The sequence below is a fragment of the Watersipora subatra genome, chromosome 3, assembly GCF_963576615.1.
Source record: "Watersipora subatra chromosome 3, tzWatSuba1.1, whole genome shotgun sequence".
Taxonomy (NCBI): Eukaryota; Metazoa; Bryozoa; class Gymnolaemata; order Cheilostomatida; family Watersiporidae; genus Watersipora; species Watersipora subatra.
In genome coordinates this window covers 20933161-20958646 of record NC_088710.1, presented here as the reverse complement: position 1 = coordinate 20958646, position 25486 = coordinate 20933161, and the positions used below count along the sequence as shown (strand labels likewise).

Here is a 25486-nt window from a genome sequence, read left to right as displayed (position 1 = left end):
TATGCCAAAAAGATCTGTTGCAAGCATTTTTGATAAGTTTTAAGTTATTTATTTACATTAGATATGCTCTACATGTATCACCCAACCAGTGATTGAATAGAGGTACATTCAATTAAAGCCTGAAAGGCTACTTGTACGACGGCTTTATTTCTCAAGCCTTGTCACAAACATAAATGTGTCTGGTCTTTAAAATGATCAAACAAAAATAGTTTTTATCGATATGACTGGGATTTCACAATGATTTTAATATGATATGGGCATAAAAATTCATGGTCTGATACATGTATTAGCTATATGCAACAGTCACTTCAAACGATTGTCCATATGTATAACTTCTATGAATGTATAAGGGTCCATATGTATAAGTTACAAACCTTGTTAAAAGCTATTACTGCAATAGGTGATTTTCTGAAGAATAATGGAAGGTTTTTGCAATATTTACTATTATTTTCATTCGATAGAAAGCAACTAATGTATTTATTTTTCAATATAGGCATCTTGTTGGTGGTGGTATTACATGACTGGATTTACCTTGGCCACTTTTAAAAGAATTGGCAAAAAATAAAATATATTCTTTTTGGCTTTCTCGTGATGTTCTCTTAAATTTTTTTCTTAAAGGAATGTTAAATCTTCTTTTCATTGTCTCGAATAGCAAACTTTTGTTGCCACTTTCTAAAGATCGTCATCTCTATTTATAGTTATTTCTCATCAATCTTCCTGTTCTTCTTCTTGTTCATGTATATCTCATAAAGTTGCTTGCCTTTGCTATATTGTGGTATTATACAGTTAAACTCACCTGATAAGAGTGAGTAATGAAATATATGCTACCACTTAGAGTGTTAGAGCTATGTTCTCATACATTTCTCATTACACGACCAAGGCTACGGCGAGGGAATAAAATCTAGTGATACAAAAACAGTGTCAAAATTAATTAGGCATTTAATCTCTCATTTGTTTCGTGCTTCCATCTTTTGATATGGTTTGGCGTTGGCGTCTTGGCGCTGTGGAATAATAATCAGATGAGTCATAAGGAAGGCTTCATTGGAGTATAGTTTACTACAAAGGAGCAGACAACTGCGTAACAATAACCGGTGTTTGTATAATATTGTCGGAATGACCTGTGTACAGCCGCAACTGAAGCATCATCACAGCTAGGTCATTAACCAATGTGAAAGCCTCGCGTCTTGCCCGGTTTTGCTCACGAGTCAAAAGAATATCTAAAAATTGAATGAAAGGGTGTTTATTTACTTCCTGAATGATGATGTGACTTATTTTGGTTGACTTGGGAAAAATAAAGATAGGTGTAGAAGGATGGGAGATAGCAAGACTCCTGGAACAGAGGGTGAAAGCTGCAAAAGGGGGCGATTTGAAGAAAGTTGGGTGGAAATCCACATAGGCTAAAACATGTATCGTGTCAGACTGATAGAAATAAAAACTGTTGAAATAAAGTATTGTGCAGTCATATCAAAAGATGATTCATGCATTGCTAGGTTTTTTTTATAAAACAAGTTAATTGTGAAATCGTCTATTTCAGCACTAGTTCGCAGTGTCACTGTAATAATCGACGCAAAAAGTGAGATTAATTGAAAGAGGTAGAGTCAAGCCATCTCAAAACCAAAAATTCTCAAATTGAAATGTACTAATCTATAATAATGTCAAGAAAAACTGTTTGCTAAAGAGAGCGTAGTGCAAAATATTTGTCTTCCAATTTTTGTATGAGGCATTTCGCTACCCAAGACGATTACATAGTGGAAGAGGCTAGAAAAGAAAATGCTGGAGTTATTTTATCTACAAAAGAACATAGATATTATTTAGCTTTTGTCACTAACATTGTTTTTGGCTCATAAATATTTACCATGTAGCTAGGGTACAAAATGTTATGGATAACAGTTTGACAGAGGACTTGACTAGATTATTAATAGATCTATGAGATTTTGGTATTTTGAGTACGTAAACAACACCTTATGAATATTGTTGCATTTGGATAAGTCAACATCAACTATATATATGTTCACTGATTGATATACATTCAAACTTATACATATGAAGTTAACGTGTTCTGAAATCTGCTTTGTGTGTGAAAATTCATACGTCGTAGCAAATATTTTTATAAGAATACCCTGTAGTTCATTTAAACTGCTTCACAGCCAAAAAACCTTTGATAGCACCTTAATAATGTCTGTCAATGCGACAATGACGATCCTCATTTTGGTCTGATCAAATATCTCCAACCATCTTTATTCTTAGCTCTTTCTTGCCAACCGTTCCTGTAAGACCATTTCATGAGAACTGCTTGCAAAAGGGTTTAAGGTGCTACTAGCTTTTGCTAGACAAGTAACTCACACTTGGTAGTGATAGAGTTATCATTGGCAAGGACATGCCAAGACAGACTGAACCCCTCACCTGTTGTAGTGACCGACTAGACAAAAAGTTTGTTAATCTCTGCTCTTGTGGCTGCGTGTGTCACATCACACTGACTGGCATGACCCACCAAAGACCTGTGACGAATGTCAGGATGTCCAGTCTCAACCATCAGGCTCGAAGGCCTGGTGGTCAGTTTAGTTGCTGACCACTCGACCCACGTGACAGGTTGTAGCAGGCATAATCACCTGACCTGACAGACAATTACACATACATGTAGCATTAAATATGTATTATATGAGGCATTATAGAAGAAACTAAATTATTAAAATAAGAATTGATAGAAAATGTTGTTTTTCAGTACTTCACTAAAAAGATGCATAACAAGTCTGGACTTGATGCTGTTCAAGTTTTAGCTTGTAGCTGATAATAGAGCAGCATAACTTCTATCTATTATGGACAAGATAAAGTTTAAACCAACTTACCCATTATTCCTTTTATTATCTTTATAGTTTTTATTGGGTTTTTTTCCCAGGTTGTTCGTTTACAATTTTGCTCACAAACTTGCATTGCATCATAAAAGTTGTATGTCCTATTTTTAAACTACTTTAGGTTTTGAGTTAAATATCTGCTGGACCTTTACATTGTATGTTGTAAGATTTACAGGCTAAAGTAGATATAAGTAGTAGTTTAACTTTTTATCAAATGTGCTCATGGTCAAGTTCGACATATTTCATTACAACACACTTATGTGCATTCTCGGACACATCCCTTTGTGTAAATATTTTCATCACCAGTCCATTCTAAGAACACTATTATAGCAGTCTGTTGAGGTCATAGTAGCTCATGAAGCAATGCAACACTGAAAAAAATTCCTATTCTACTGATTACCTCAGTAAAGTTCAATAGGGTAGTGTAGTAATCATACTAATTCTGGGTAATTAGTGGCAAGGGTGATCGAACCTAAAGCTGTGATAATATATTTCTCACTTATTAGCCCTTTACGTAAAGAGGGCGCAATTCTGGGCCTCGTATTTTTGCAAGTGATCAAATATAATCGGCTATAACTGCAGCTATTTGCGACCATGTCAAGACAGATATTTGTTTTCTTAAGAGCTTGTGCTTAGGCTAACATCATAGCTATAAGGATAGTTTAATTTACCAGGTTGTGTGAGAAATTGGCCTTGACTGCATCTGGCCTTAATAAGCTTTAGATCTTGGCAACCTACTAACTTGAATTCAGCGACTGGCAAATGGGTAGTACACTCATCTTACTACCGAAGAGATGTACAGTAAAATGTATACTTAATATCTAGCTTGCAACTGCTCGAGTGATTATTTACAATGCTATGGTGGCAAAGCTTTATATATAAACAAGAGAAAAATGTGCAGAGCTGTGTACTGCTAAACAAGTTGTGTAGCACACTGAAATTATATTTTCATATGCATTAAGCATGCCCATCCATAGTTCATGCTAGCATGTTCTGTTTAAAAGTAAACACCTTAGTACCCACAAAGCCTCTGGCTTACCTAATTCTGTTAAATGTGTAGCAAACAATTGCTTAATTTTTAAAAATACGAAGGTCATAAGTATTCATAAGCATTCTTCTGCTATAGCATTCTTGGTGGCTTTGCATATCTAAATTCTGGGGGTCTTTTAAGGCCTCTAATTACAATTAGGGTAAGTTTTCGGAACTGCTGAGCCTTAATTGATAGAACCAAATCATCATGCGTACAAAAACAAAATTATAATCACTTTGTGATTCTAATATTAATTTACAGGATAATGCATAAAAGTGTCTCCTTATGCAAACTTCATCACATGTTTGCCTTAAACTTTTCAAAACGTCATATTCGGAGAGTTAGTGTCAGTACGTAGCAATCCTACATGTTATTATTTCAAATACTGAATTAATAAGTCAGTAAGATTCTTGAGAAACTTACTGACCTATAATGTTAAACTTATAGCATACTTCTATAAAATACTTGTGTCTAGAAATAAACTTTTCAAGTCATCAGATTCTTGCTGTGAGCTGATTACACTCAAATAGTCAGCTTGATTGATTACACGAGTGTGAGTTTGACTTATGGAGAAAGTTGAATTGTTTCTTTATGAAGTGTTGGTGTACGGCACAATTGTTTCCACAATGTGACTACTCCTGAAAACCTTTTTATTGGAATTTTTTTCATGAGATGCATGACTTTTACATTTATTATTGTAATACCCCATGCGATGTTGACTAAATAATTTTAAATGTAATGTGATTGACATTTTTATTAGTTTTTAGGTTTTCACCTCACAATTAGACAGTCAAATTGATCTTTCCTTGAATATTGAGTTTTACAATTTTCCAAATTTGTGAAGATTCTACAGATTTTGATGCTAAATTAACCTTAATGCGATTATTATCCTTGAAGTTAAAACCATGCAAATTTTTTTGCGAATCGAATTGTACATTGTGTCACCAATCAATTTAACACCACAGTACAAGTGCACCAAATGTAGAGTACTCAAGGTGCACATTTAACATTTTTTCACACTTTGCATCAATTTGAGACTCCTGTAAGTATGTGAGGTATTTTAATTTTTTCAAGGCACAGCAGTGGCTTTATAACATAAAAATGGCAGATGATCTAATGGACTCCGAGATGACACAGTTTGCCCAAATGCAGCAACAAAGGGTAAGAGAGTTTTCATTGAGCATTCACGTAGATGGTAGCAAGATGATGTATCATTGTTGCACGCAGGTATCATTTTTTCACTTAATGGTTTATTTTTATAAGCATCACGAGCAACTAAAAAATTTAATAAAGAAACATCAGAGTTTGTAGTGATAAAGTTGATGAAGATTTACATGATTTGCTTCGTTTTCCATGGCTTGTTGCCCTGCTCTCTGAGCGATTAATAGACGTGTACATAATGCCCTAGCCTATAGTAAAGCTTTTACAGAGACAGTCTCCTAAAAGTCAAACCAGTTTCATATTTTGCTGTTTTGCAAATGCTCATTCTGTCTGCCAACCAAGAGTATTACAATACCATACAAGAGTCTTACAATCAGTACAATCGAGAGTAGGATTTTAACAGACTATGGTAACAATTTTACTAGCTCGATAAATGTGCAACTCAAGATTAGGCAACTGAACTAAACTAAAATTCTCTACAATTCCTTATAAACACACGAACTGATCATAAACTTTTGAATTTTCCACCATATACTTGAAAACAAAAAGTTTTAGATAAAGCACTTTTTGATGCTCATCGAATATCTTTTGTGTTAGTCAGCAATAGCAAAATTGCAGGGAGTTGGCTGCTTTCATATTGTGATGCTTACAATTGCAAAGACTTCGATGTCACTCATTACTGTATCTGCTAAAAAGTGCACTTCAAAGTGCACTAGCGTTTGTCAGTTTCTTATGTTGATTGATTCACATGCTATTGTTTGTGGCTATGATTATCGTAAAGTACCCATGTAGAAAGTTAGCATTCAGGTTAGAAATGTTCTCATATTGAGAAAGAACAACTCCTCGTTTAGCCATAGTGACTTTGCTCAACTGTAAGAGATGTAAAATACCCTGTTCTCCCTTGGTATTATTATTACTTTAACAATGAATTTGTTCAGCAACCTTGCTTCGGCGTGGTTGTTCATGGGAGTATCACATCAGTTTGAGAAATGACTAGCTTTGCTATTTTCTTAGGTGGCTCTGCAAGAAGGCATCATGAAGGTGAATAATGTGTGCTATGACAAATGCATCACGGGAAAACCATCATCATCTTTGGACAGCTGGACAGAAGGTTGCATTACCAACTGCGTGGGAAGGTAAGGTCACTAAGTTTACACGGTCACTAAGTTTTTTTCGTTTGAGTCGGTCACACGATTAGTCATAAATAACCCATTGGTGTGCTGTTGGCAGCGGCTTTATGTTTGTTGACATGTCAAAAGCCTGTCATACTAGTACCCTGGCTGTCCAGTATGCTGTGAGAGATTGTCAGATGTAATAACTATACATACAAATATTCTGGGATGCCGATGGGTGGTTGATTGGTGCAGTTGTTAGAGTGCCGGTCTACCAAGCTGGAAGTTCAAATCCTGTATGATGCAATCTTTGTTCACAATCACGGAACGGACATAGCTCACTTAATAGTAAAGTTTATCCATGAAATTCTGCTACCTATTTTATCCACGAATGATTTTTTATCACACCGAATGCTATACTAGTCGGTAACAAATTAGGCACTCGGTACAGCTTCTGCCTTCGGCTTTCTGCCAAGGGAGTAGATATAACCTTAATAGCTCTGGTGAAGATTGTGGAGCAATGTTATTGTCATACAAAATATTGAATATGCAATATTGTAGGCTATAGGTAATGTAATATCATCAGAGAATGTTTCCTAGGTTCGCGTTAACTCTAGCAATTTGTAAATTATAGTGGTAAGAGAATTCTGTATTTTTATGAGCTGTTGTATTATTTTGGTATAAGGAAAGCACATAGCCTACATATAAGTATTTGTCATGAAACAGACCTTTGCTTAACCTTTTTACAATTTATTTCTCTCCATGACTGACAAAAAAATCATAATCTAAATGTAACAACAGTAAGTAGTGGCATTTTGACCAAAAAACTTCACCCATAATATATTATGAATTATTTCATCTTTGTAGATTTATAGATGCTCAGAAGTTTATATTGAACAGATTACAGCAGAAGGCTTCAAATATGGGTTGATATTGGCTGCTCATTAACTGCCAATATTCAAAACAAATAAGTGAAGTGAAATATGCAAACGGTTGTCATGAAATCTTCTTTGTATATATTCACATATCTTAAGAATTTTCTGTTAGGTAATTTTCTGTCACAAAGGTTGGTAAAATATCCAATAAATGTGATCTTGTTACTTGTTCTGATGATGAGAGGGGCTAGAGGTGGTGAGCCATAAGCTTGTCTCGATATTCTCCATCGCTGAGGCATCATTCGGTGTTGTTTCCCCCTGACTCAACTAAAGAGTTGTACTTTACCTGCGAGATAAATAAATGCTTGTCTTTTATCAAGTGTCGATGCATGTAGCTTACCGATTTTGATACAGATTTAACTACAATTACACCACATCGCATATGATATAATTATCACCGAGTGTGCGTATGTAATAAAAAACCATTTCAACATAAAATCATATGCATTGTAAATGGAAAAAATAAGCGGTGTTTTCTGTTGCTTTACCAGCAAATAACATTCATATAGCCTTGACATAAATTTTAGTAGTTAAAATAAAATGCATTGATATCCGATGTCTATTACACCCGATACACAAGTGACATCAAGAGTTGACGACCAGAGTTACGGGAAACGGCGCACACAAGTTACCTCTAGATGTTGGTGGTCCGTTACGAGCCTTTCTAGCTCCTCTTGAGCATCTCTCAGCTCATGCCTCGCATCCGCCAATTCAGTCTTAGTTGCATCTAAATGTTCCTTTGTAGCTTGCAACTCATCTTGTAGTTCCCTGTCTGTACTTCCATCTCCTAAATTCTGACAATCAGTAACAATAGCACACTAATAGAATTTTGTTAAAGTACTTTTGGCATCCTGAGACTAAACATAGCATACGTAAAGCTACTGACCTCCACCTGTCTGTTGGCTTCGAGTTGACCCCTCAGTCTGTCATATGTAGAGTGCAGTTCCTGGGCACCATTGTCAGCGGAGTCACCAGCTATCGCTGCCTCATTAGCCTGGTCGAGTCTCTCCGTTAGCTCCCTTACTTTTGTCTTGTGTGCCTCCATCTCCTAAACAAACCATAGTTGAGGTCTGAAATTCAACAGTAGATTTGTGCTCATTAGCCTACAGCTCTGTGAAATTGAAGCTGCCTCATGATACATGCTGATATCATCACTCGGCACATATGCTTCAGCGATGCTGCTCATTACACTGTATGTACAATAAGACAGCTAGGCATTTTTGCTCTAAGAGATCATGGAGTACAGCACAAATGGCAGCAGGGTGACAAAAATAGCAATATTTTTCACACCCAAATGACATATCTATGCAGACTGTCTACTGTTAGGCTTATTTTATTACAGTGATGATCGGAATTATGGGACCACTCGGCAATTGTTTTTGTGTTCTTTGTCATGGCATAAACATACTTTATCACCTCAGATCGTACATACTATACATATTTGAGAAGTAGGTTTTGTAGATAGACATTCTGTCGGCCACCAGAAGCATTCTCATGAATTATAATCTATTCCGCACCTATTTTATCCTATCCTGTCAATAAGTGTTGTCAAACTAAATATTAAAAGGCTACTAATACTCCAGATGCCACCAATTTACTTTCACATAGTCACATGTATGCATATGTTCAAATACCATGTTAAATTTGGCCAATTTTGTCAACTAATATAAACTTACATTTCTAATCAGATTTTCTGCCACAATGCACAGATACGGCCATGTTACACCAAAATCAAGATTAACAGGCAAATATCAGTTAATATTTAATACTATTCATGAATAGAACATCTTAGCTTTCCAATGATGTGTATAATATCATAATTCATCTAATAAATTAATAACATACTATAAATTAATAACAAACAGCCGTATTTATTTCAACCAGTCCCATAACTACGATCACCACTGTAAGTAGTTCTCCAGCAACAAATATTTCCTTCCAACCCTTATCATCTCAGTGGAGGTGTTTTTCACTCGGTAATCGCCAAAACAACCCACATAAACAATGAATAAAGCTGACTCACATCGTGCATTGCTGCCTCCCGTTCTTGCATGATATCTAGCTGATTGGATTCAGCTATAATAAGCGTGACCAATCTTCTCAGCACACTACAAGACAACTGAGTCATCGGGTATGTAAGCCAGAGCTGTGTTATTACATAAGAAATGTTGATTTATTTACAACACCATTGCTGAAATATCGCGTGAGAATCTCATTTTATGGTCTAAGATATGGGTACTTAATCTAACAATCTGGTTCTTATATATATATATATATATCTTAAAACACAGGCTATCAATTGAAAGAACTCTAAAACAACTTAAAAATAATATAAATATATTGGTATATATGCACCATAAAACCTTTATTCGAACGCCATGGCGCTTTATTTAGCAACCCTTTCCCTATAGTAGCGCTTTATAAGAGGTGATGTTCAAATAAAGAGCGGCGTTGTATTTTTCAAACACCTCGTCAGAATTTTTGGAAGATAAATTTATTCTTTCACGGGCGAATCGAATTTTGCCTATGTTTGGCACTCTCCTTTGGGCAGAGCAACATTAACCCTTTTGCATGCAGGAAATTTGGTAACTTACCTCCAACTTGTCGTAGATCTCAAAATAAATATACACGGGGAAGCTGATACATGCTCCTACCAGTTTATATCTATTGCTTGTAATTAATCTACGATGCCTCTTATAGCCTCCGTTGCAATTTGTTGGAGCTTTCAAGTTTTTTATTTCATTCTAAATTTGAGGGCATATTTCTATTTTATAACAATATTTACCAAGGTTGCATAAAAGCTCATTGCACTCATTGATATGTTTGCAGTCAAAACTGGCATTTCATGTGCAACAGAAGAGGAATTATGAGCGTCAATCCACTGTAAGCCGAGTTCAGATTACCGCAATGATGCTATCAAATAATAAGCTACAAGCTGCAAATTTACAGGTTATATAATAACAATTAATTAAATACTACAAATACAATGTATATTCAAAAAACAAGTGGTATAAACAAACCATATATTCAATTCAACCATATAATTAAAAAAAAAGTTAATATTTTTAAAACAAAAATATTAGCATCGTTTGCACGGCCAGTTGTGTTCTGATCATTGCCTTCGTTTGAAACCATTTCATACTCTTCTGGCTTATGAATACCTTCCACAGACAGGCCCACATTCCCTGGGGCGGCTGGCCGGCCCCAACGTTTTAGTGATTTTCGGCGGCTAAGTACTAAGAATTGTAATCTAAGCTCATTCACTTGGAATTTCCAACAACTAATTTACTGGCAACTAGCATTCTATATTGTCTCTGTGGTGATCTTGCCAAATGAGTGATCTTGTGAGACATTGTTAAGACTTCGAAACTGAACTTTATTGCTTATCATAGTGGGGGTGTGAAGAAGACCCCAAACTTGCATTTTCCTTATCATAACATAACCGAATCAGAACGTCGATGAGGAGCATTATGGGACAGGCTCGTCTAAATAATCTTCTAATATACACATACATATTCACACATTCTAATATTACACATCTCGTATATACATAAAGATGTTGAAATAGATACAGAATCAGTTGTGAAAGATTTCTGCCATGGACACATTGACAGAACAAGAGCTATTGCAATAAAGAAGTAATAGCTCTTGTTCTTTCAATGTTTTTTTTACAGAAATCTGTAGTCATGAGTTTTATATCGTTCGTTGAATAAAGAAAATGTTTTGCCTACCATGAACCATAAGCAATATATTTATGTAGATTTCGATGCTTACAATTGATTGCATTTATGCATACTTTGAGGGTTGTTGATGCTTAAAAGGTTCAGAGCTCCAGCGCCCTGCCCGTACCCCGTTGAAGAAGGGGGCTAACACCACCCCCTAAACCCCCAAGTGTTCATAACTAGTCGCCTAACATTTGCCGCCCCAACTTGCAACCAGGAATACACGCCTGTCCACAGTGTCTTCTGACCTCAACTCTTTTTCTGCACAGCTGAGTTAGTCGATATTAACATTCAAACAATTTTTTAGCAAAGTAAAATTTTTACGCTATGCAATTTAGAATATAAACTGGTTGCGCAAATAGAGAGAAACTGCGTGTAATAAAAATAGCCTCAAAATTCAAGTCTCAAAATAGCAGCACAGATTTTATCGTAAATGAAAGAACTTTTTTCACGTACATAAAAGCATCAAGTTCACGTTAAAAAAAAAGAACCACTATCAGCCTGATACAGCTACTAATTGTTTCTATTCTGCTGCATTTAAAGTTTTAGCGAAAAACCATATAAAGACTTGGAGTTGAAAAACGGACTTGCAATACGAACAACAACAACGTTCTGTTCGTAATGTTATAGATGTAATCGAGTCATAGATGTAATTATTAGTAGCATGGTTTTATGGATACTTTTCTACTGATCACTCGCTATTATGGGTTCATAAAGATCAAGAATGTCAAATAGTGCAGGACAAATAGAAGTGGGGTTCTAATAGATAGTGGCGTTCAATTAAAGGGTGGCGCTCTATTTTTCAACACTTCTCTCATTGTGGCGTTTAAATAAAGGTAGCATTAAAATACCGGTTTTACAATATATGTCTATAAATAAGGTAGATGTACGCACATGCATTATTATGAGATACTCTAAAACCTATATACTGTATATGTAGCAAAGGTGAGTAAAATATTTTATAAACAGTAGTGTATGAAATAAAATGGATCACCTTTGTAGGAAAACTAAAATTCTCATTTACAACAGTATTACTCCGTGAAGTTAGTCAATAGTCATAAATTATACATTAAATTAATCCTCATTTGGTACTAATTTCATATATGTAAACCAAACAGTTATAAAATGGTTTTGAATAATTATGTAAGCTAAATTCTGACCATTCATGTTTTAAAAGTTGAAAATAACAATCTGTACAGATATGATTACACCACATACATTTTTATTTGCTTATTTCAAGTCGATACATATATTCTAAGAAATAAATACATATATTCATAGCATCACCTTTCATATTGAACATACTGTATATTTATATTTTTCACACAAATTTTAATTATATAGGTATATATGTACTTTACCATAAGCATATATATATATAGCATGCCTCCTGTATGCATGTCTAACATTTTATTGGCATATGTAGTCATCAAAAAATGAGGTTTTCTGTTACATGTAAAAGAAAAATAATAAAAGACAGATATCAAGAATAATTAAGTGAATTGAACAGACATGTTTTAAAAGTTGATAATCTAATAGTATTGTGGAGGAGGTGGGATAGTGAATTGTAGTTTGTAGTAACAGAAAGTTGATAAACTGAAACATACAATGAAGTCTCTTCATAGGAAGTCTGATGAGTCTATCATGTTATAAGATTAGAAACATGTTTGTACCCATATGAAGTTTATAATATGAAGTATACAGGATATGACCATCTGTACATGTGTACTTATTAGAGCTTCGTGCAAGTATTAACTAATATCTTGATTTAAATATTTACGACAAAAAGTATTAAATTTGCTTTAATACTAATATTAAATTTGCAAAATAATTAAAGGCAAGTGTAGAGCATATTTGGATTAAATTATGTACACACATGCAGTCAAGCATATCTGTATCAGTTAACATGCTCGTGTGATTAAACAACCTCAAAATTTAGTTTATAGCAAAATTGGTCATTTGTGAAAATAGCTTTTCTAGAACGTTCAATGGTGAGTGTATCAAATTATTCGTAACAAATTTTTGCTAACGTAGAAATTTATTTTTGTAAATAATGAGTCTTGTTTGCAAATATTATGTTTATGAGATGATCTTTTCAGCAAAGCACTTCGTCAAACAATAAAAGAATAAGCTGCATGACCTAAATGCAATTTTTAACAAAGGGAAGAAAACTCCAAAGCAATAACTGTTCAGCTGGTTCTGATAGAGCAGGGGTTCCCAACCCGGGGTACAAGTACCCCTAGGGGTACATTTTAGAAAACTAGAGGGTACAATACAAGTTATAATCTTAATAAACTTTTGGTTTATTTGGTTCTAATTATTAATAAATTTTCTGAAACCTCGGCTATAGAGCTATTATTGGTATCATTTTAAAGCCAACTAGTTTTACCATTCAGACAAACATAGGCAAACATCAGCCCTAAACACAAGGTTGTTTCATCAATTATATCAAGATTGCGATGCAGATCATGAAAACCTCCTCTACTACACAGAAGTGAGATGGCTTTCTAAAGGCAATGTCCTGAATCTATTTGTGGGACTGATTGATGAGATTGCAGCTTTCTTTGCTACACGACTTCTGAGAAAGCTTCAAGATTCAGTGAGAAGTTAAGGACTTCAGAATAGAAATGGAAAGCTGCATATCTGAGAGATATCTCCTTAAGATTAAACACTGTCAACACATCCCTTCAAGGGAACTCTACCACTATAATTGATTTTACAGACGAGCTCAGAGCATTTATCATGAAACTAAAGATGTGGAGAAAGTCAATGCTGGATCATTTGATATGTTTGATAGCTTGTCAGAAGTATTGCCTTCACATGATTCAATTTCATTCATGAAACATCTGGTTGCAGACCACCTCTCTCAGATGGCTTCCTAGTTTCAACAATATTTTACTGACTTAAATGACACAGATTTGAAGTTGGTTAGAAACCATTTAAGTTAAATGTAGCTGATATCGATAGTGACATGCGAGAAGAGTTGATATGACTCTGGTGCATATGATACATTTGAAGATTGCGTTCTTAGCAAGTTCTGGTGCTCACTAATAACATCCTACCCAAAGCTTTCAGAGGTAGCTTTAAAAGTGTTGCTCATATTTCCTAGTAGTTATAAGTGTGAGCAAGAGTTTTCCTCACTTTTGTACATGAAAAGCAAATATTGCTCACGATTAAATGTTGATGACGACCTCAGTGTTTCATTATCTGTTACTGAACTAACATCAAACAGCTCACTGACGCAAAGCAGGCACAGCCTTCCCATTAGACTGACCTAAATAAAGTGGGAAAGTAACAAAACACTGCGATGTATAAAAGTTGTACTGCATAGTTATCATTATTTTAATAAATAGCAATTTCATACCATACCACATTTCTTTACCTGTTTAAGTGACACATTTCAATAATGCACACATGTCATTTTAATGAAGTTAGACCAATAATACCCTTGATTGAACTGTGTCTTCCAAAGGGGTACATTTTTTGCAAATTGACTCCGAAGGGGTACCTAGGCCAAAAAAGGTTGGTAACCCCTGTGATAAAGGACTTTATCTTGGCATGCTTGAAGGGGGTAAAAGATACTCACAACCAGAGAAAGAGAGAGAATCCAGCGATATAAAAATTCCTCTGAGCTCGAAACAGTCTCATGTTGATATGCTCAATTGTGCCAACAGGGCTTGACATGGAGGAGGGGGCTTTCTCCATATTTTGGTATTTTCTCATTTCTCGTATGGAATCTGAATAGGAATTATCTGCATTTTTATACCGCTACCTGCTAGTTCATATAGAGACATTCTTTTTTAGTCATACCACAATATGTAATCACAGGTCCATCATTCTGATACGAGTAATGAATACAATGTAATGCCTGTTTGAACTGACAGCGTAGAAGCTAATCAAAGTACCTGAAGTCCACAGCGTGCCTTTAAAAAGTGGCGAGAATTGAAAATAGTTTACGATTTCATGCAGAAATAATTTCGCACCTTTTTAGCTATTGGCGAATTGAGGGGTGGATACAAAGGCAGCTGTGAGTTCCTAAATGATCGAAACATGTTTTCTATTGCATCAATATCAGCTTAAACATGTCGGAGTTTGTCCAAGACCTGTTTCACTATCAGCGGGCGCACTGGCATGATAGATAAATTCTTCCAAAATACACTTTATCTATCATTGTGATAAGATATTGAAACTAGACTTCAATGCTTAACTTCTTAACCGCATTGGTCCATATATTGTTTCCTCACAATTTCATTGGTCAATATATTGTCAACTCATAATTTCGTTGGCTAATATTATTGTCAATCAATAATTTCATTGGTCAATATTATTGTCGGCTCATAACTTCATTGGTCCATAATATTGTCAGCTTATAACACCAATGGCCAATATACTGTACCTATATTGTAGCTTTTCATTTCATTGGTCAATGTATTGTCACTGCAGAAATTATCTTGAAATAATGAATGTGCAGAAAGCATAAAAAAGATTGACATGCATAACTGCTTGTGATCAGCTCAAGCATTAGCGGGATGCCATTTGCTAAACATGAGTGCCATACAAAATACACCCCATGAAGCCATCTTCTACTTTCTCAAAGTACATCCCAAGTGTTGATGAAAAAAAAAGCTGAATGATGATAGTGAGAAATGAGCCAGCAGTGTATGTTGCTAGATAAAAGCTAGCATAATCAGCCATAGAATTTTTACTACTGCCTTACTGTAGGTCTTGCTGCTACCTACGGTCTACTACTACTTAGGTCTACTACTACCTACGGTCTATGCTGTAAGCTAGAGATGGTAGGGAAGGGCTAGCAGTGTTCACCAGCAGATCACGGTTGTATCATGCGAACCAGCACCAGCTAATCACTATGTTTCCATGACGCAGCTTTGGAGTTTTGCGCACCTGGAGTTACCATGCGATAAGTATTTGATTGGCCATTCGCATGTTGCGAATTAACACGGACACTTTGATAAAAAAGATAAAGAACTCTATGCCAGAGGTCATAGTCATGCACTCCTGTCTCGTTTAGCAGCACACTTTTAAAACAATGACTAAAGCGTAAAAAATGTTTAAAATGGAATAGCTTGCGCAGCGTTTTCTTGCGCCTCAATCACCAGTGCCATTTCCATCGGTTGCAAATTCGCAAGTAATAAAGCTTGCTTGACTTGCGGGCTTTTGTTATTTCCATCTCGCATATGACACAAACTTGCGCCTTAGCCGTATCATGAAAACACGGTGAATATGAAAAGTTGAAACAAGCAAACCTTGATTGGCTAGATCACACCGCTTCCTGCTATGGCTACCCTAGAGGTTCGACCACAGGTCTCTGACAAAGTAAAGAAATGAAGAATCTTTAAAACACTGGATACAATAATCATACAACTTGCATGACACACTAGCCTGTCTTGACAAACTGTTGTTTTAGCGGAGTTGTTCCCCCGCCGAGCGGGTGAGCAACAGTACAGTTGTGTTGCTCGCCCGCTTGACGGAGGACAACTCCGCAAAAACAACAGTTTGTCAAGACAGGCTAATGACACAAGCGTCGTAGAAAGTCAGAATTTTCTCTGCATAGCCATAGTGCGACAGATCTTACCAATGAAGCAGAGCCCAAGGAGTACCATGAAAATGCTGAAGTAATAATTAGCAAATCTGCTCACAGTTTGCACGAGTCTTGACTGCAGAATCTTCTTCCAACTAAAACATGAGAGTGTTGCAGTTTGTCGACAGCTATTAGTAGTAGGCATAGCACTGAATGTGTTGCTTGTAGTACTACATCTGATGAACAAAGGACTATAGACTAACCAAGTGTAACATCAAAAGTGCAACAGTGGCCAATAAATTACGAAAGACAACTCCATTCTAAGATGAAAAACAAATGCAGAAAACTGTTAGCCACATGAGTTTAAGAAATCAACTGCTCTATTTATAAATCAACTGCAAGAAAAGAGTAATAAAAATGAGAATGTAAGAAGAATACTCAATATGTTCAATACTATATTATACATGTATTACTTTATTGGCAATAATTTCATTTCAAACAGAAAAGTTTTCCAAATTATGCCAGACAAGAAACATAAAAATGGCAACAGCTAGTCAATAAAATCAAATAAATAGTTTGACATATAGCATTGAAAAAGCTTTCTCTGTTAAGACAACAAGTATTATGGTCAAAGGAGCTACCAATGATATTTTCAAAATAATTGTTAGCGGTCATATGCAATTCGTTTATATCATGTAAGCTAAAATGAGTCGAAAACCTGTAATTGCCATGTAATAAATGAGAAGACCAACCATGAAAGATCTTGAAATCTAACACTTCCTCGCATCTATAACTAGGTACTGTTAATGCCTAAGAAGAAACTACCTCTCAATACAAACTTACAGATTACCGAGCATGATTACTAAACACCTGAGCAGCTGAAATGATGTCATCATCAAGCATTGGAAGATTAAAAGAATTCTTGCATTTAATCATTATTCCCTTCTGATACAGCATAATCAGGCTACTATCACCAACTTCTAACTGTAGTTGGATAGATTTTAAATCTTCAATTTTGCCTCTTTCTTTTCTTCAGTTTAGGCTTTGCTGCATAATCACTGCAGTTGCAGTCCCTTAACAATACAAATGGTGGCCTGCTCCATGAGCTGCGGGATAGTGAAGTAACAAAATTTTTGAAAGATTTAGACAAGATTTTGTAAATATTGTCCAAATTGCAGTTTTCATCTAGTGTGATGTATGTATGATTAGTGAACGACGTGTTTCGCTTCATCCATGGCATATACTTGTAAAAATATGTGATATGGTAACTGGCATATTGTCAAATTTTTATTAGCTTGAAGATAATACAAATTACTCGTAAATACAGCAAATAAATGTAATATGATACTGATTAAAATTATGACAATTGCAGTAGCAAATTGTCTTTAAAGATTTATTTAAAAGTTCTGACAGTGTACTCTGCACAGGAGCAATTGTAGTGTACTCCGCACAGGAGCAATTGTAGTGTACTCTGCACAGGAGCAATTGTAGTGCACTCTGCACAGGAGCAATTGTAGTGCACTCTGCACAGGAGCAATTGTAGTGTACTCTGCACAGGAGCAATTGTAGTGTACTCTGCACAGGAGCAATTGTAGTGCACTCTGCACAGGAGCAATTGTAGTGCACTCTGCACAGGAGCAATTGTAGTGCACTCTGCACAGGAGCAATTGTAGTGTACTCTGCACAGGAGCAATTGTAGTCAAATGTTTCTACCCTTTTTAGTAAAGAATGAGCTCGCATTCAAAAGAGACCAGAATGCAAATATGGCTGCCTAAATTTTAAAACTTAGTTGCGATCTAGAATTCTCACCAGTATTGATAGACAGAACAGTGCAGACTGCTGTTTTATCCAACTAATTGACTTAATAGAATTTTTTGTTATGTATTAAAGTTACTAAATGTAACGACAAACCGTCGTGATGAGATGAAAGGAAGCAAGAAGAAAAGGGTCAGCGCAATTTCACAGTAAAGAACAACAGCAATGGCAGTCCACTGAAAGCTCATCTTGGTATTGGAGTTGTACTCTCGTTGATAATTATCTGCAAGATATACACATGATTAGACACTGTAAAGAATGCACTGCTTCAACAGTTTTGTGCAAATGATGATGCAAACCAAGCTAGGACAACTCCGCCGCTTTCATAACTCAAATTCTATTGTCCTGTCATAACTCAGTTCTGGTAGTAATCAGATTCCTAAATTACAATCTGCTGAACTTGAAAGAAAAGAGCTGAAACTATAGAATTATTGCCTCTTAAAGGCAAAGGTTTTGTGAGAGGCCTTAAATTTAATATTTCAACATTATCCATAATATAATGCTAATCTCAGACAAATCATTACATACATAAAACCATTACAATTACTGCAAAAAATTCAGGCCACAGAATAATCTTCCACAACTCAATGTAGACCTTGGCCCAAGGCAGTTTGTCTTGCATATCCGTTGGCACCTCATTTCAGTGGCAATTTTTTGCACTTAGTAAATAGATTCAATGGTGTAGAATTCATATCTAATGAGTTACCACGCCTACCATTCCCACTAGTGGGAGAATTTTCCCATTTTAGATTTCGTAGATTTTAAGGAGTTGTTCCTTTCACACCCAAATGTAATTGGCTCTTTACGAAGTGAGCCACAGTTTGTCCATTTGTTACGAAGGTCAAGATCAAAGCATCGTCTGCTGTAATTTATTTTCTTATCATGCATTCATGGTTGGAGCTTTGACATGGCTTGTGTAGCCCACATAAATGGTTCTAAAGAAATTAATTCAATAAACATTGACCAAGCACACAAGTCAAACACTTATTAGCTGTCTAGAAAGCTGGAAAAGCACTTTTAAAGAGCCTGAAAGGTCTGTTTCCAATGGTGTATGCCTTCAACTTGTCTGCAAGAGCTCTCCGATTCACAGAGCATGCCATCAGAGACTGACCAACAACAGCAAGATCGAGCTTGATAGGCAAAACGCAGTGAGGTGAGTATTTTTTTAAACTTGTGTTGCTTTACCACTCAAACATTTAAGGTGAGATAATGTGAGTTACAATTATTCTATAAAATAATTATTATATTATTTAATTGCACAATCAATAACCATTATTAAGATGGAAGGAATGCTGAAATTGTAATCTGTACAAACCAGTAATGGTGGCTACTGATCAGGATGCTACATTTACATATGACCCGTAATACTTTGGTTGTAAATTGGAATTGCTTATTTTTTAAGCGCTTGGCTAACACCCACATTCCCTCCCCTTGCATGGATTCTGGTTCTATTTCAGGGTCAGCTTTCCTGATGTCACGTTGCTTATCGCCAAAAAATCTTTGACTATCAGTCATTCTTTCTGAGTTTTGCTGCGTGATCGCTCATTGACTGTTTCAGATATCTAGGTCCAGCGATGAGAGTATCTAGTGAGTTCAGTTTTCACCAAAAATTCATGAAGTTAGCGGTTTCATTGGTGAGTGAATGTGGTGGTGCATGTAATTACCGCACCACCTGGAGTAGTATCAAATTCCAAACAGTTTCACATCTTAATACTAACAGCGATCTGAGGGGGCCCCCAGGTTATGATTGACACTCTCTATCATACCATTGCCTTGTGGGTGATAGCTAGTGACGTGCCCCTTACATGCTACACAGCTCATACTTGAGTTCGGATTTGAATTGAGTACCCAAAACACTTAATTTTCTCAGGCAGTCCGAAATAAGCACAAATCTTTTGATTTAGGATGTCTGCGACTGTTTCAGCTGTCCCATCTAGGATGGCGATAACGTCATCTGGCGAGATGATCCAATAAAACCAGAATCATTTTATTTCCTCTCATTGTGGAAGTAAGGGTCTTACAAGGATAATGGACACAACTTCCCAGGGTCAGCCCACAAATAATCTGTATTGGCCCTGGCTGGGTGTCTGCCGTTCTTAGCTGCTTGACAGATCTCGCTTGCCGTTACACTCCAACGAATGTCATCAGACATCCTAGGCCAGTATCAAGCGAGCCGTAATTGTCTGTATGTTTTGTTTATTTCAGATTATTTCGGTAATCAGTGTGTGCTTTTTGCATGACGAGAGTCCTCATAGGGCAAACGATCACCCAGTGTGCTTGCTTGTTATGGGTCCCCGCTTATCTGTAAGATTCCTTCCTTTATTCGACATAAGTGCAGTTCTTCTGTTAGCTTTCTAATTGCTTTTTCTCCTGGGTCAATTGTCTTTCGATCGATTGTCTGACCTGACTCTAGGGCAGCGCTAATATAAGCTGTGCTGTCACCAGCTTGGCATTGCAAAGCCGGAATTTCCTGGCTTACTGAATCAGTCAGTCTGAATTCACTGGCAACAGCTTCTTTTTCTGTATTTGGAGCCACACTCTCTGTATGTAGTTTGATTTCACATCTCCGTTCTTGTAGTTCGGCTCTAGTAGGCCCCATCTCTGTCCTCCATATGTTCACTTGTTTGCATTCGACACAATTTTTGCTGAGTCCATCAGCATGGCCATTCCAATGTAGGAGCTGTATAACTGCTGCAGTGAAGTATGGTCAGTGCGCAAGACGAATTATTGCCCATACAAATATGGTCTGAAATTCTTCACCACAAGTGCTAATCCAAGGAGTTCTCTTCTGATGGTGCCATAGTTGCTCTCCCTACTGGAAAGGGTTTTCAGAGTAATCGGCAATCGGTCTTTCTTTCACATTTTGAACTTGCGAGAATACGCCTGCAACACCATCCATGGTAGCATATGTATCCAGTATATAGTACTTGGCTAGATCTGGGTAGGCTAGCACCGGTGCTTCGAATAGAAATGCTCTCCGCTTCTAGGAGTCCTTCTCTGTTCCACTTCGTTCAAGCTATCAGGCGATCTAGTGGCTTGGCTACCATGGTATAATCAGGTCAGAAACAGCGATACTAACACACAAATCTAAAAAAGCGTTAGATTGGCTACAACCACATGCTTGGCTAAATGTAAACATCATGGTATTGCAGTTTCACATGTTTGTAGCCAATCCAATGGAGAGATGACAAGTTCATTACATAATCTTTTACCGCAGCTGCTGTATATCAAAATTAGATATATACCATAAAACCTCTAATTGAACACAATGGCACTCTATTATTTTCCAACCCTTCCTCTATAGTGGCGATCAATTGGAGGCAGCGTTCAAATAGAGACTGGCGGTATATTTTCAAATGGCTCGTTAGGATTTTGGGAAGATAAATTTAGCCCTATTACGGGCGAAGCGTATATCACTTGTTTTGCTCTCTTCTTTCGATGGAGCGATTATAAAATCTTATGGAGGCAATAAATCTGCAAACTTACCTCCAAATTGTCAAAGATTTCCTAATAAATATGCATCAAGAAACCGAGAAATATCTCTACCATTGATATTTATTGCTTGCAATAGACCTACGATGATATTACAGCCTGTGTCCTTCTTTGCAATTTGTTGACATTTTCATTCCATTCCAAATTTGAAGACATATTTTTATTTTGTATCTATATTTGACAATGTTGTATAAAAGCTCATTACACTCATTGATATGTTTGCTACAGTTTGCAGCCAAAACTAGCTTTTTATGTGCAATAGCAGTGAAGTTATGAGCATCGATCCATCGTAAGCTGTGTTAGAATGGCCGCAAGGATGCTATTAAATAACATGCTATAAATATGCATGATTATAAGTTGTATAATGATAATTTACCAAATGATACAAATATATATTCATGAACAAATGACATAAACGAACCATACTTATATTCCATGCAAAAACAAAAATTGACGTTTTTAAAACAAAGATATTTCCATCGTTTGTTCGAATAGCTGTGTTCGGTGAAACGAACATCTTTTAGTTGTCCAATACCTTCCACAATATCTTCTGGCCTCAACTCTTTTTCTGCACTGCTGAACTAGTTGATATTAGCGTCCAAGCAATTTTTTAGCATAGAAATACTTTTACGCGCTGCATTTAGCACAAATGCAGCCCGTAAAAGTTTGCTCGCGAAACATAACCTCTGGCCCAAAACTTGCAAACCGTTTTTATACGCATATTTTTCGAAGCATTAAGACTGCGTTAAACAAGGAACCACTATTAGCCTGAGACAGTTGACAATTATTTCTATGATGTCGCTTTCATAGTTCATTTACAAACGCAAATTTAAATCGATTTTTATATATGTAGGTTATTTCAAAGTAGAAAGACCATGTTAAACAAGGAACTACTAATAGCCTGAGACCGTTATTGATTATTTCTATGGTGTCACTTTCAAAATTGTAATGAAAAAAAGTGAAAAGCTTTGGAGTTGAACATCGAGAGAATTTATTGTTATTAATGTACACGATTCCTTATTAATACAATTTTGTGGACACTTTTCTACTGATCACTTGATATTATGGGTTCATAAATATCAAGGATAGTCAAAGTGGCAGTCAAATAAAGGTGGCATTCAAATAGAGGGTGGCGCTCTATTTTTCAACTCTTTTATCGTAGTGGCGGTCAAATAAAGGTGGCGTTCAAATAGAAGTGGCGTTCAATTAGAGGTTTTACGGTAAATGTCTACATTGGACCTCTATCATTGTTGCTTGTAGTTTTAAAAGTTTAGTACCATTGGAAGAGGTGAGTGCTTTGATTGGTAAAACTTTTGATTCCTAGGTTATTTGAGGTCTATTTTTCTGTTGTGAGCAGTTGCAAAAGAGAATGAGGTGGTGTGATTTTTTTAATATAGCCTACCCTTCTCTCTTTCTTTTCCATCATTCGCAATGCACATGGCGCCGGTGTTTGCAATGGACCTATCAGGCACTTTGTAAATGGTGCTTCACAGCTCACAAAAATGTTCGATTATCGGCTTTTATACATTAGTAAGGCTTATTAGCCCATTAAGATGTGATACTCGGTTGTAATTGTAATATGCAATCCATGATAGCTAGCTGCGAGAACCAATTTAAGTAGAAATAATAAATATCCATTGTTACTACCAGTGTTAGCGACAGCTTCTAACAGAGCGATACAAGAAACAGACTAAGAACATGATTGCTATCAATGTGACAAAACAACCCCCGCATTAAAAATATCATAGATTTGGATCTACATATCTGATTGGCCGATTCAGAAAATTGTTCATGACGTAACAAAAAATTTATTCTTGTATTTTTCCTCCCCTTTCAATGTCTAATTACTCCAAGCTTATTAATTGAAAAGTGTTAGGGCATCAGATTACTAATTACTGGGACAAAAAGATCCTAAAAATGGTAATCTCCCATAGACCCATTCTCTGCCTCCTGTTTACTCAATAATAATGCGTGGCAAACAGACTATATGGCTACTTAATGATGTAGCAGTTAGTAGCTGTGGCAAAGTTGAAACGTTACTTAATTATATGCTAGTTTAGAGCAAATACGTTGCATCTAAAAAAATTCAGTGTTGCATAGCTGAACTAGCCAGAGAACGAATGGTTTCTGAGCACATTAAATATAAAATTATCAATAGCACTTTCACAAGGTTTGCTGATTGCTCTCAACTCTATTAGTCATTCTGTTGTTTGCTAAAATAAGAAAATAGTTTTTGTACTCAAGTAAGAATGGCTCTCTTTGAACAATTCATCATCGCTTGGAATGTTTTTTATTTTAAAAAGATTATAAATAACAATTTGCCATTATTCAAAGAGTTCTCTAACATGGCTAACTAATGTTGCAAAATGAGATGTGCATAACAGAGTTGCTAATCGTCATCTGTGCACTTTAACAAACCTAACGAAGCATCAACCCGACAATCAAATTTACATATATGCCTACATACATCCATATCATGCCTTAAACATGAAATCTAAGTCCTAAATTTAAAGTGAAAAGTACAGGGCAATGACAAAAAGAACACAGACCAGACACAACCCCCACCAACCCCCTTAGCCTTAATTCCTTTTCCTATTACTTTCTAAAAATTGAACATATTATTTTACTAATAAGTAAAATAGCTAATAGCATGTGCATACAAATTGTATATTTTCCTTTCTAACTTCTATCATAAGCTACATCAAATGGCCTACAGAGACACCAGCTTTTGTGATTGAAACCACAATAATTGAAAATAACAAGTCAATCGAAGACAACCTATCGAGAGTGAAGGTTTGCTTGTAATACTAACTAACTTGTAGTATTGTTTATTCATACTGATTGTGCTTTTTTGTTTTGGCCTCAACAAATTTAGTCATTTAGTTGTTAATGAAACCTGCCTTATTTTTGAGTAAGGAATATAACAATTTGTTTATTTTGCGGCCAGCAACAAGGCTTATACAATTATCTCTTGCAATCAGGAGCAATTCCTTGTATTCCAATAAGTCTTGAATTCTTGAGATCAATTTTATTGAGATCATTTTAGAACAACCTACTGCTTAACTCATAATCTGCACATCTTGTTTAAGTAGACTCCTTGTTCTATAACTTAGAATCTGAGGATATTCCTTCAAAAATCCACATCATATTTAGAGCTGCACTTAAAATACGGCTCAATTACTGTTAAACCCGAGTTTAATTTCTCCAATATTTACTAGTTCTTCTCTGACAATTGTTGGCTAAGTATTTGGCTAATCACGACTTGTTATGTTTCAAAAATTAGATACTTCAAAATAAAAACTGGTAGGCCTAAACCTTGCCATCACAAGACCTGCAAAGTGGAAAAGCACAAATTCGGTGCATGCAAAATAGTTTTTAATCAATAAATAGCATGACTCGTTTTCCAAAGTTTAAAGAAACAAATTAGCACTAGCCATCAACGTTAAAAACACATTACAGAGACTTGAGCGAGAACATTGAAGATTCAATAGGTTACGTTAGGCATCGAAGTTCGAGATCTGAAATATATAGCGAGTAAGCAATATACTACCTTTTCCTGTACTTACTTACAGCATATGTTAATATCCTGTATGGCTATTACAGGTGTTCGTAGAATTAAGTATTAATTATTCGCCGCAATCCTGGTACGGCCTAGAAAATGAGCTACTGATGCACAAACTATGACCTTCGCCCTGAGCAATAGTAGTGTTTCGAAAAAAATCCGACTATTTTTGCGAGACTAGTGAACAATACACGCTATGAGCCGTATAGCTTCAGCTTGTGAAGCTACACGGCTATCAGTAAACACTCGTGAGTGTTATCACATGT

At 36.0% G+C, this 25486-nt stretch overlaps 2 protein-coding genes across 3 annotated transcripts; one reads left to right on the top strand and one right to left on the bottom strand.

Annotated features, from left to right (window-relative positions):
• Positions 1 to 4956: 4956 nt before the first annotated feature.
• On the top strand, positions 4957 to 7409 carry LOC137391196 (mitochondrial import inner membrane translocase subunit Tim8 A-like). Its single transcript, XM_068077585.1, has 3 exons — positions 4957 to 5043; positions 6058 to 6179; positions 7023 to 7409. The coding sequence occupies exons 1-3, from the start codon at positions 4984 to 4986 to the stop codon at positions 7084 to 7086; spliced, it is 246 nt and encodes an 81-aa protein (XP_067933686.1). The 5' UTR covers positions 4957 to 4983; the 3' UTR covers positions 7087 to 7409.
• On the bottom strand, positions 7238 to 25350 carry LOC137391194 (B-cell receptor-associated protein 31-like). 2 transcript variants are annotated; one of them, XM_068077583.1, is made up of 8 exons: positions 25229 to 25350; positions 18263 to 18389; positions 16406 to 16506; positions 14399 to 14549; positions 9114 to 9198; positions 7977 to 8138; positions 7723 to 7884; positions 7238 to 7376 (listed from the first exon to the last, which is right to left on the bottom strand). In XM_068077583.1, the coding sequence occupies exons 2-8, from the start codon at positions 18352 to 18354 to the stop codon at positions 7329 to 7331; spliced, it is 801 nt and encodes a 266-aa protein (XP_067933684.1). In that variant the 5' UTR covers positions 18355 to 18389; positions 25229 to 25350; the 3' UTR covers positions 7238 to 7328. The 2 variants fall into 2 exon arrangements, with proteins under 2 accessions (XP_067933684.1, XP_067933685.1); XM_068077584.1 differs by having other exon boundaries at positions 25225 to 25337.
• Positions 25351 to 25486: the final 136 nt, after the last annotated feature.